This window comes from Centruroides vittatus, unplaced genomic scaffold, assembly GCF_030686945.1.
Source record: "Centruroides vittatus isolate TY-2023 unplaced genomic scaffold, ASM3068694v2 contig_3066, whole genome shotgun sequence".
Taxonomy (NCBI): Eukaryota; Metazoa; Arthropoda; class Arachnida; order Scorpiones; family Buthidae; genus Centruroides; species Centruroides vittatus.
The window spans coordinates 205,834-218,627 of record NW_027121969.1 but is presented as its reverse complement, the minus strand read 5'-3'; the positions used below and the strand labels follow the sequence as shown (position 1 = coordinate 218,627).

At 31.6% G+C, this 12,794-nt stretch overlaps 1 protein-coding gene across 1 annotated transcript; it reads right to left on the bottom strand.

Annotated features, from left to right (window-relative positions):
* Positions 1-1,161: 1,161 nt before the first annotated feature.
* On the bottom strand, positions 1,162-6,305 carry LOC136972936 (barH-like 1 homeobox protein). The gene is made up of 5 exons (XM_067267595.1): positions 6,248-6,305; positions 2,922-3,129; positions 2,684-2,793; positions 2,482-2,597; positions 1,162-1,425 (listed from the first exon to the last, which is right to left on the bottom strand). Exons 2-5 carry the CDS (start codon positions 3,025-3,027, stop codon positions 1,263-1,265), a joined length of 495 nt encoding a protein of 164 aa, XP_067123696.1. The 5' UTR covers positions 3,028-3,129; positions 6,248-6,305; the 3' UTR covers positions 1,162-1,262.
* Positions 6,306-12,794: the final 6,489 nt, after the last annotated feature.

Genomic DNA, 12,794 nt, shown 5'->3' with positions numbered 1-12,794 from the left:
TATAAATTAAAAATACACAAATCAGTAAAATTAAAATTAGGTCAGAAGAAACTTGGATGAAATCGTTTATTGTTAGCCTAATTCTGCAGTTGCAGTACGATAGCTATGTGATTTTCCTCTGTTTTAAGTAGAATTTTTGTTTTCTAGTGTATTTTTTAGATTTATTCAGACCCTTTATGAGGAAATGTAATCTAGTCAGTAAGTGAAATTTTACAATATATTTAGTGACAATTTGTCTATGTTCACTGAAGTCAACTAGATTTAATTTAAATGAAACGTATCAATCATTTAAAACATCTTGTACAGAATTCTTGTGCAGTTCTCTTACACTAAATGAAAAAGTATAGTTATCTTCTAGTTTCATCATTAAGAGCTGTAGTTCTTTGGTGGAATATGATAGACCACCTTTATCAAATTTTCTTGTAAATTCTGCTAGTGTATTTTCAGAGTTAGGAACATTAGACTCAAGCAATACGTTAAAACAATTTTCACAATTTATTTATTTACTATGTATGGATTTATTTACTTTGAAAGCGATTAAATTTGTATTTGTAATGTTGTATGAAAAGATATTATGTAGCCAAAGAGAAAGTAGCACTACGCTTTTCTGTGACGTCACTCACCTCGATGTATGGACCGAATTGTTATAATAGAGGAATTTAAGCGCTTTTGACACTATATTTTCTAGCCACTTTAATTTACGGTAGGTGCCAAGTTACGATAAATAGACTATAGGAGCAAATCTCGAGGGGGCGAATTAAAAATTGTTTCTCGATCCTCATTTATACTTTCTTAAATTTCGGATATTATTTAGATAATTTTACTATATTTGATCTCCCGAGTATACTTTTAACGTCAATTCGGTTAAATTTTAACTTATTTAATAATACCATGCACAGAAACTTTTTTTACAGTTAAACTTCTTATTAAAATTACGTTTTATCGAACATCATACCGTATTTTACGGACTATAAGACGCACGTGAATTTTGGAGGCAATTTTTCGAAGAAAAAAGTGCGTCTTATAGTCCGTAAAATACGGTAGTAAATATTAAAATTTAATTTACAACTATATCCTTATATACCGTTTAACGAAATTACACTAAAAATATCTACGGCTATAATTAAAATCTTAATAAAGACTAAATTTTAAAAAAATATATAAAATAAATTGTGCAAGTTTATTGAGAAAATAACTACATTGAGCAAACAATCTCAAAATATGCATTAAAGTGATAACATTATTTAAAAAATGGCTCAAAATTACAAGCTAATATGGACAATTTTATTTTGACAGTCGAGAGAATTCCAAAGATGTCGATTTAACCAATATGGCGAATTTTCTAGCATTTTTTGGACCGCCACGTAGTTTCCAGTTTCCTTCAAAAGCTCCAGGCCCACTGCCGTTTGTCTCTTCCATTTAGTCCTAAAATAATAAGAAACTATTCGAGTTTCCTTAAATGGAATAATAATTTTAAAATATAATTTATTATTATTAATTTTAGATTTAACACATTTTGAGTAAACATCGCATTTTACATTAATGAAAATATGATATCTTTTGGACATTTGTTCTCTTCCCGGTGAACGGATAAGTTACGTTATAGGCCAGTGGCGGCAACCTACACACACAATTATTATTATCTAGTATTGGGCACTCCGCGTGCCACCGAAATGAAACTAGTGAAACTATGTTAAGAAAACTTTATTTGACTATAACAATACACACCACTGTAAACCACTATAATAAAAACGTCGCTAAAAATTACATTACTGATTCTCTCGAGGTTCAAATTTTGAAGCTGACAGTAGTACAGTACGTTGTACCGAAAACGGTTAAAAGAGCAAAGGAGATTTTTTATTTTAATTCTCCGTCCTAATTGGCTGGCTTTAGTGCGAAATAACCGATAGTCAAGTATTTTAAATGAATTATTGGGTGTCGGAATCTTGCTACGTCTTTAGAAGCTTGTTGCGATATTATGGGATGTCGAGAAAGTCGGGTCGAAAATCATCGGACCAAACTTGTTGGAAGTTATTGTTTTAATTTAAATATAATAATAACAAATGTAGAACAATAACGATAAGGCATAAAATGGCAAGTTTTCTGAATTTTATAACGGAATATTTTGATATTTAACTATAGATATCTGCCAGTCGTCTCACGCGGTGATACTGTAGAAATGGGTAATTTCTTTTTCACCGGAACACTTTGTTTCGGCGCAGAAAGTAAAAAAATTTATTAAATTTACTATTTAATATTTCTGTAAATAGAGTTAAGATTGGCGGAATGTAGGCTCGATGGCTATTTACGCCAGAGAACGGAAGATAGAAGTATTTAAGTTCTCTAGAGTTTTTTAAGGGTTATATTGATTTGCCTGGAATTTAAGCCACAACAAACAACCTGTTTTATTTCTCTTCTGTTTATATTGAGCAGAAAAACCCCCCGATATTATTAAGTTATTTGATATAAAAATAATCTAACCTCCTGTTTTGAAACCAAGTCTTCACTTGTGTATCTGTCAAGTTTAGTTTTTTAGCTAATTCCGTTCTTTCCTGAACACTTAAATATTTCTGTTGATGAAAACTTTTTTCCAATATCTGAAAAAATTAATTATACGGTTTAAATTAATTGTGTACATTTTATAAACCGTACGAACAAAATTACAAATCTTAATTTTGCCAACCTGTAACTGATAATCGGTGAATGACGTTCTGGCTTTCCTGGGTTTTCTACACTTCAAAAAAGGAGCAGTTTGTGTTTTTTCAGTTTTAAAATCTTCGTTACACATTCCCGCTTTTAAAAAGAAATGAAATTCTTTAGATTTTCGTAATGTTCAAAGGCGCCGTGTGAAGGTACAGAAAAGTGCCAAACGTTTCAAAGAAAGAGCGGGCATCGTCTATAACGAAAAATTGGTCACTTACCGGCTTCATTTTTTGAATTAATTGCTAAAATATCTTTGATGAGAAAAGACGAAGTTGAACTGGAAACTGCAAAGCATTCTTTCGTCCTCATCTTTTCTAAAACCATTCTTCAATTGGAGGGGAAACATTTTACAGCTCTGACCTCTCCTCGTTTCTCGTTTCCTATTGGTTAGGAGGCACCGATCATCCGGAGTTCCCCCTTTTTTTCCTTTAAATTTAAAATTAAATATTTAAAAAAGTTATACCACTATAAAACAATTAAAAAAGTGACAGCGCAATCTTTAAAAATTAAGCGAGATACAGAATGTAAAATAAGAATTGTTTTATTTATCGCCAATGGGTACGGGCGCGATAGATCTAAATTAGAATCATTAGATGATAATTTTAAACGCCTTTTATTAATAAACATAGAAAATAAATTTTGAATTGCAGTAGATAAATCAAATTTCTGAAATACTGGTAACTGTCAGCAGCTGCGGAGTGAAGAGTATTGTTTGTAAGGGGAAGTCTTAATCCACTCGATCGACTAAAGATCTATATAGTGAACAGAGTTGTTCTGGTGTCCCCGATTCCCATTCTTTGTTCGACAAACTCGATCCGAATTCTGTTTGAATAAACACAGCTTAGGATTATCGGCTTCTCTTTGCATTGACAATAGAGTCTGATGGATTTGACTTCCTTCCCGTTGAATAAACTCGATTATGAACTGTATCTTAACCTGTGACTCGCAGAGAGACTACAAAGCGCATTTAAGTACTTTACCTTCTCCCATTTAATTGCCATTGTTAATATTCAGAACCTGTAATGCTTCATCCAGAAAAATATTCTACTTTTTCCATTATACAAAATTAAATTCTGATCTTCTAAACTAAATGAAAATAAATCAAGCGAATTTTCAATGATCGTGCCGCTTCTAAACTGATTATATCGATAAGTTTAAATAAGTTTAATTTAGTAAGTTTTAGGAAGGAAAAACGAAACGGTACAATGCAATAAAGATTTACGATATTTGCTTGATATTAAATTAATATAATAAATCTCGGTATTAAGAATTAGGCCTATATTGTTTTATTTAGTTTATAATCACGACTTATACTACTAAAATCGATTTATATTCTCAATTATTTTCTTCTCAATTATATTAATTTGTGAAAAATTATATTGATTTATACAAATTTTATGCTCTTTTTACATTTTGCATTACTTTTTCCAAGGTTTTTTACTTTTAAGACGTTCATTATTTTGTGTATTACCTTTAAACCTTTAAGAGTTATGGTAAACCTTTAAGAGTAATGACGCTTACTAATCATATAGACAAGATTCATCTGTGATTCGATATTCTTAGATTTAAAATTATAATAATCTTCATAAAATTTAATAGTTATGGGAGGAATACTTTCAGTCAATAAAGCTTGTTTCGTTTGTAAGAATGACATTCTCACCATGTGTTCCAGTCGAGCTGAAAATTTTTTCTCACTTGGTTGGCAATAACCATTTTCGAGTCTTATAAAACAGTCGTCTCCAGATTCACCTTCAAAGATGGATGCTGATATTTGTTTTATCTTTCGGCATTTCGGTACTAATCTCAACTTTCAAAAATACATCGCGACCAAAGCGATACAACACAACTCAAATTTCCCATACCTACTTCTTTACCGACAGTAATCTCGTTGTTACTTTCCCGGTATGGCGATAAGTCAAAAACTTTTTACATTTTTGGACTTAGGACCTTAACATCGAGAAATACAAAAAAATTTGGCGCTTTTTTCTGTATGGATGTTAGTGCGTACGAAGTGCACAATTTTGTTCACCCTGTTTGAAGCTTAATAACTCCTGCGCTTTCTGTCGAAAATTTCTGAAATTTTGCAGGGAGGTTTGTGTATTAGGAGGATTATTGCTATCAAATTTTGGTGATTAAAGGTCAAGGGGTAGGAAGATAATGGGGATCGTGTGTATCACCGGTAGTGTCGGACTTAATGACGATTTTACTCGTTATCAGCATTTAAACTCATGCCTTCTCTCAAAATTAAGTTTTTTGACTCTTTATTTTTTAAATTATTATAAAATGTTTCAAAATAAAATGAAATATTTGATGCCATTTTAAATATATTCTTGATTCAAGTTACTTATAATTGAAACTTGACTAACGTAAACGAGGTCTTTGTTATAGCTTAGCCTTAAAAATATAGCCGGTAGCCACGCCTCCATATAAAACAAGGAAGAATTAAGAGGAAGAAATATATAGAGACAAGTAATTAACAAGACTATTTTCAGGTCATTCTCAAACATAGCATGGGCTGTAAAAAAGTATTTCTTTCCATTCTAAAATTCATTCTAATTTTTTGGCATATTTAAATGTTAATTGATAATCATAGCAGTCTAAATTCTACGGTATATAACATCGCTATATTGTCGCGATGGAGCCAAAAGAGAGATAAAATCTACAATAATTCTCCCCACCAATCGATTTATCTGATCGTATTTTTGAGAACTGAAAACTCGAAACCTCCGTAATTACTTTCTTGGATATAACTATTCTTAATTATGCCATAACTTCTCAGTAGTTAAGAACAGAGGCTAATTTACCAAAATTAATTCTTAGTAAGTTCAGTTTATAATTTTATTCATTTATTATATTTAAGAAAATCTTTTAAATGTTTATTTACAGTAAATAAATAGACGATTGATAGTTATTAGTTATTAAGTGTTCAATTAATGCACACGATTTGTTAAATATCCTCTTTACTGATCGTAAGAAAGATAAATCCATAAAACGAAATGTTTATTTTTATAAATTTTTATTAGCGCATTCATCATATTTATCTTATCATTTAGAGTTCATCTCAACACTTCTGCTTATAATTAAAAAATAAAGAAAAAAGATAAAGAAGTAATGATTTCATCTCTTATTTTAAAGATAATTATGGCATTTACATCACTTCTAATTACAGTATTTTAAAGATGAAACATAATTAGAAATTTAATTTACTAAATAATTTTATTGCATAAATAGAATTTTTGCAGTGGAAAAGGAATATTTGCACATAAAAAGTGTCGAAAAAAAGTTCAATTACGAATAATATATGTCACAAACTTGTATTTATTTTTTAAAAATATTTTATAATAAATAATTATAATAAAGTGTATCTATACGAAGAAATTCGCCATTTTTAAAAATTGTTAAAAATAAATAGGTACACTTTATCTCGGATTCTTATCAAAGAAAAATAAAGTTTTATATGTTTAATTTTGTAAATTACGAGGGAATTTAGTCGAACCAAAGTCCTATAATACAATGTAAAACAATAAATCATTATTAAACTTACCGCATCTGTTCTACATTTATTTTTGACAGTCAGAAAACAGGAGAATGAGATTACGTCTGCTCGCTCTACCTCAAAATATATTTTAAAATAAGAGACCATTCATAAATGACCTTGAAACACTTTAAAGATTTTTATGGACCTTTTTCACTGACGTCGCGCCACATGATCGAAACTCCTCCGTCGTGGATCGTATAAAATTAGCTGTTTAGAATGGAAATTAATTATTAAATTGAAATAATTCATATGTCGATTTAAATATAAACATAAAATGGATAGCATAGAGATTCAATTTATGGATAAGATAAAATATCTAGGAGGCATATTTTATGATGATATTAATTGGATTTCCTATGTAGATAGTTTATGTAAATTAATATCCAGGTTTACAGGAATTGTAGAATTGTTTTGGCATCTTCTAAACAAAAATACTACGAGATTTATATTTGGTTTTATGTCAATCGAAACTGCCGGTCGATCAATGGTATAGAAATTTAGAGTTTCGCAACTAAATAACTTACATATAAGATCTTATCCAGTCTATAGGATAGACTTTATAAATATCTTATATATAGTCCTTGTTAATATTTTCATAAGAAAAACTTCGAAAAAATGAATATATAAACTGAAATGAATCAAAAGATAGATTCTGGAGTGACAGAATTACTTTCAAAAAGCAAATGTTGGCTTATATTCTCCTCAAGTTTAGGCATTCAATAGGTCAAAAAGGTACTCTGGTACTATGTTTTAGAATGTTTTAAATAATCAGTTAACATCTGGATTCCTGTACACAGGCCAAATATATACGTAAATTATAAAAGTAAAATAAACAATGGGAAGCAAAGAACGAAATTGATTTAACAGATTCAAATTAATACAGTTCTAAAGCAGAGTCCGTTTGATCATTATTAATTTGATCTTTAAGACACGGTTATACATAAAAAATTATAATAAATTTCGACAAATAAGCAGTGAGTTGTGAGAGGATCACCTGTACGCAACACAAGTCACATCGGAACTGGCCTTGCGAGACACGTACTGTACGTAATGGTAACCGTAGCAAAGCCACCGCTCGTCCAACTACAGTTGTACTTCATCCCGCCAAATTCAACACTAATCGGTTTCAAAAATATCCTGTTTTCGAGAAGCCGGATATTTGGTCCAGTGTCTTGTTACGTGTTTTGTATTTAACCACTTGCTGCTTTTTTTTATTTTTATTTTTATTTTCAAGGAAGTCATTATGTGTCATAGAGTTGGAATTGTATCCTATCATTATACAGCGAACATAGCTTAGTTCACGCCTCACTGTCACAATCACGTGTGCGAAAGGTTCCAACATGGCAGAATGTAAGATGCGCGTGCTCAGAACGGACACTAATACACGAACTAATCAACTATAATTAGCCTATTTTATATTTCTAATATGGTTATTATTCCATTAGACAATCTTTCTTAAGCGTTATTTGCAAATAATAGAATAGTGCTGTTAAATTTATAAAAAAAATTATTTTATAATATACTATCATTTGCGCCAATAATGGATATATTTAGAAAAGTTAGTTGTGTGACAAAAAAAAACAAAGCGAAGTATGGATTACCGAATGGCATAACGAGTTATTGTTGCCAAATATCTTTAAAATAGGATGTTCAGTAACTCCAAGGAGTCCTTTACTTAGTCTTATGTCGATATAAATCATTTTTTATATTAATTAATTCATTAATTTTCTTATATGAAATATTTCACAGTTTCCGGTTTCAGACCGATCTCTTCATATCTTATAAGAATAAATGGTTAATGCATTTTAAAGCGTAACGCCGACAGAGAGAATGCGAGTTCTGATGATGGACGGGAGATTGATAAATATCTGTATAGTAGTGAATTTCGGGCTGGACGAAGGAAAACGGAAGAGACCGAGAGAACGGACACTCACAAAAGTATAAAAAAAAAAAAAAAAAAAAACGTGTGTACGGTTCTGTTCTCTCCGTCCGAGTGTTTTCTTTTTCCAGCTTTTCCCCTCGAGGGCCTTCGAATTGTCACCGGAAAGTGTTTACAACGATTACTCCGGAATTGCCTCCACCATCCAAGAAACGTTTTCTCACTCTCTCCCCCACTTATTACACTATTGTTTTAACCATTTTCACGAGAATCCGATTACAATTCCAATCCGCATCCAACAATCGACATTACAAAAATATTGCGCCAGGATTTACGGTTAAACCAAAGGTTTACTCGAAGCATAAGTAGCTGACATTGTGTCTCTCGCGTGTAAACCCGCGTTGTGGGTCACTTAACCACTTACGCGAAATGTACTCGAGCGAATTCGAACTTCTCCCCCAACTGTTCGAAAGTAACAGTCAAAGTTTGATCTCCGAGATAATTTAATGTTAACTTTATGCGCTCTACTATATAAATAAAAAAGGCCCGCCAGTGGCCGAGTGGATAAAACCACCGAATACTGGTGAGGTTGTAGATTCGCGTGGAGTTTTCCGGGATTTCTTTACGTTAGTAATACCTAAATAGGGGTCAATTTCCCTTAAAAGCCCTCTCGGGAGGCAGATGGTCCACGTGTTGCGTTACCAAAACCAAATATAAATAAAAAAAAAAGCCTATATAATAAAACTAAAGCAAACTGATCACTTATACCCTATTTTAAACAAATTTTCATTATCTTTAAAATAGTTTATCTAATTTTCTCGACTAGCATTCGTAAGCGCCTTTCTCCTTTTTTATTATAATAGTTTCCATGTTTACAATCATATTATTTGTATAAACTTTTTAGCTGATAAATTTTATATCAGAAGGGACGTCGATCACGCAACCTCCGCATCGCGTATATCCGTTCGCGCATATGCGGCTGCATGTCGCTAGATGGAAGCGCGATCGCTTACGCCAAGGGTTTTAGTCGCTAGCGGTAGTTTCGTGTGACAGATGTTGAATGCCTTCGCTTCGTGTAAATCGAACTTCACGGTTTACTATGACACACTTTCTTCCTCTTGTATACCGTAAACACTAAGGTTATGTTTACTTCTCAAATTCAATAAAAGTCACATGTTTCCCAACGCGTGTGAATTCATTGGTGTCGCGTTGGGCTGACCTCACAATTTAAATAAATTATTAAATACGGCGAATCTTACGTCACCCATAGAAACTTGAGTGTTGCGTACACTAGGTCGAAAACCATTGACATAGTCGAAATAATAATAAGTGGAATGTACGATATTCCAATTTTCTTGGGTTGAGTCGACTCTGATGTATCAGGTGCCATCCCCCGTTACTCGGTATTGTGGACCTACCAAACTCATGGGAAAAAACCCTTAATGCCTTCAGGACGGTAAGAGTTAAAGCGTGATCGCAGAAAAACATATTTTATGTCGCTGCGATTTAGAAAAGGAAGCTGGTAAACTTGGAAAACACTCATATAATGGGAACAAAGTATATGAAATCATCTTAGTGCGAATAAATTTGTTCACATCTTACCATGATATAAAGTCATATTAACTAGTAGTGAAATAATTGGAGAGGAAATTTAATTTTTATACCACAATTCATGTATCTAATCTATCTCTACAAAACGATAGCTAGCGATTAAACTAGTATTGAACTTCCCCGCTTAAATCTCATAAAAAGTATGAGTTGTAGTTTGGTAGTCTTATACATTTCGTAAGTCGAATCCGGATTTGAATTCTTTAAAAAATTACCGATTTAATTGAGTCACAAAAGGAATTATCAATGTTTTACTATAAAAAGAATAACAACTTTTAATTAGCCTCTAGCAGATAGCATTATGATATTCAATAAAATTAAGAATAGTGTTTTATATAATTGGGAAATTCACCGAGTGCAATCTTTAATTCATTTGATTCGAGAAATTTCTACTTTGAATTATGTTCCCAAATCGATTATTTCTGTATTCTATATTAATATACAGCACATGTATATTGTATATATACATCTAAATGTATATTGGCTTCATTCCAAACCGTAAGTAGTTGTAACAGTAAACAGACAAAAAAAATGTTGATGGAGTGTCACGTTACTTGTTTCTCCAATAGCTAAACATAAGTTTAGTAACTACTATAAAATTTTCTAAGTAAGAGTCATACTTACGCTCGAAAAGAGAACAAAAATTCGTTTTTTGATACAATTTAAAATGAAGATTTTTGTCGAGAATGCTATTATTATTTGTTGGCCTATTTTTATTAATACATATACGCTTATAAGTAACTTACATAAAATAGAAAGAAGTAATAAAATAGCACAAAATATTTAACGGGTCGTTTCGTTCTAACTGCTTATGAACTGAACAGTTGTGATAATTAATGATAAGAATTGATTACACAAAATACAGCAAATGTTCTTTTAAATACATGACATGTACAGTGGAATCCGGTTATTATAATCACGGAAAATGTTTTCGACCGGCTATTGTTATCGTAATCGACCGGTCTCAACTCTAAATAAAATTAGATAAAAATAATACGCTTATTATACTCAAATTTCGGCTATTGTTATCAATTGTGATAATTACGCTTGGAAACGAACGATTTCTTAGAAAATTCTTTTAATTGAAGTGTGCTTTATACTGTTATAAGAGAATACTGAAGATCTTTACTTGAAGCGTACCTTTGGGGATAAACATTCCTGTTGCGATTTCTTTAGTTTAATTTTGGGATCTGTTGAGTAAAAACAGTTGCTTATAAGAAATGTACCATATGTAATTGTTGTATTAAGTGTACAGTTTGTGATGAATATATATACTGCATATTAGTACTATAATTGTTTGTAATAAATTAGTTCAATAATGAAACTTTTTAATCCTCTATTTAATGTTATAAACCGGTCATTGATATTAAAAGTCGCAAGTCTCAAATTGACCATAATAAGCGGTTCCACTATATAATATATAACATAATAAGAAAATAGATACGAATATAATTGATATAATTCATATATATCAATTATATCAATTAATATATACAGTATATATATTAATTGATTGATTGATATATATTAAATGATATGAAATCAATTAAAAATTCTAATTTACACCAAAAAATCTAGTAAATATTGTATAAAAACTGAATTTTACATTATGTAAATCATGGAATGATATGCATTTTCTTGAATATATTGAAATTATATAAAGATAATTGTTTTTGCTCTTCACTAGAATATTCGATCCATCAGAAATATATACGCTTTTACGTCAATTTGACGTCATTTTACGCTTTCTCATTATAAATATGACGACAAATTAAACTTAAAAGTTTTAATATTCTGAGAAAATGAGTACATCTTAGATGTAAATAATAATTAGTTATCTTTTTATATTAAAATTATAGTATATTTATGGAAACATTCTTTATCTTGAGTGTATTACAGATATACAACAATAAGCTCTATGAATTCTATAATAAAATATAGACGTCGATTTAAGATTTTTATAATGAATTACGCCTTAGCCTTCGATACGATTACAATTAAGGTGCGTTGCAAAAGTTTAGGTCCGCTCCATTCAGTTAAGCAAATACAACACAAACACATCTAAAAAACCAACACACATTTATTTGTGTGGGTAGCAGAAACATGTAAAAATAATACATCAACATTAAACTAGCACATTATTAGACAACTGTAAATGTATAAACACATAAAGTGAGATAATCCATGTGTTGCAAAAGTTTAGTTCCACCGTTTAAAATTACATACAGAATTATCTTCCCAGAAATCCTCTTTTTACACTCCAATGTCAAAAACACGATGAGGCATGCTGTCTAAAAGTCATTGGAGCACATCTTGACTTATCTTATCTCATACAGAGATAATGGCTGTCTGCAGTTCTGCAACAGTTGAAAACTGACGTTCGTTGGCATGCGAGGATTCCCCAGATGTTCTCCATGAGGTTAAGGTTATGGGAATTAGCAGGCCACTCCATTACATGCACACCATTGTCTAAGAACCACTTCCATGTAGTGTGTGCTACATGGATTGGTGCGTTCTCCTGTTGGAATGTCCAGAATGATCCTCCAACTCTCTCTCCAAATGCCGTGAGGTGTACTGTACATCTAACAGTTCCTGGTAGTTTCTGGTCTTCATACGCCCACTCAGAAGTGCGATGTTAGTCTTCTCGTTGTATCCAAATCCGGTTCAGACCATTACTGATCCTCCTCCCAGATGGACCATCTAAATTAATTTTTTTTTTCGTCGCTACTCGTCTTCATTCTGTACTCCAACTTGAATGTACTCTAGCTCTTTTTACCCGTGCTATCTTATGATCTGGCGTTAATCTGGGTTGACGTTTCTTCTTCTTGTACAGCAGTCATCCGTTGCGCTTTACAGTTCTTGATAGGGCATATTTATGAACGTTAACAATTGGATCACGTGCCAACTGTCCGAGTGATGATCCTGATTGTTTTAGGGTGTTTACGACCCGTCGAACTTGTCGTTCACTAAATGCCCGAGGACGTCCCGAACGGGGTTTTTGGTTGTAATCCTCTTAATTACGTACATAATTATTTACCACGTTATGTGATCGATTAATCTGTTTTG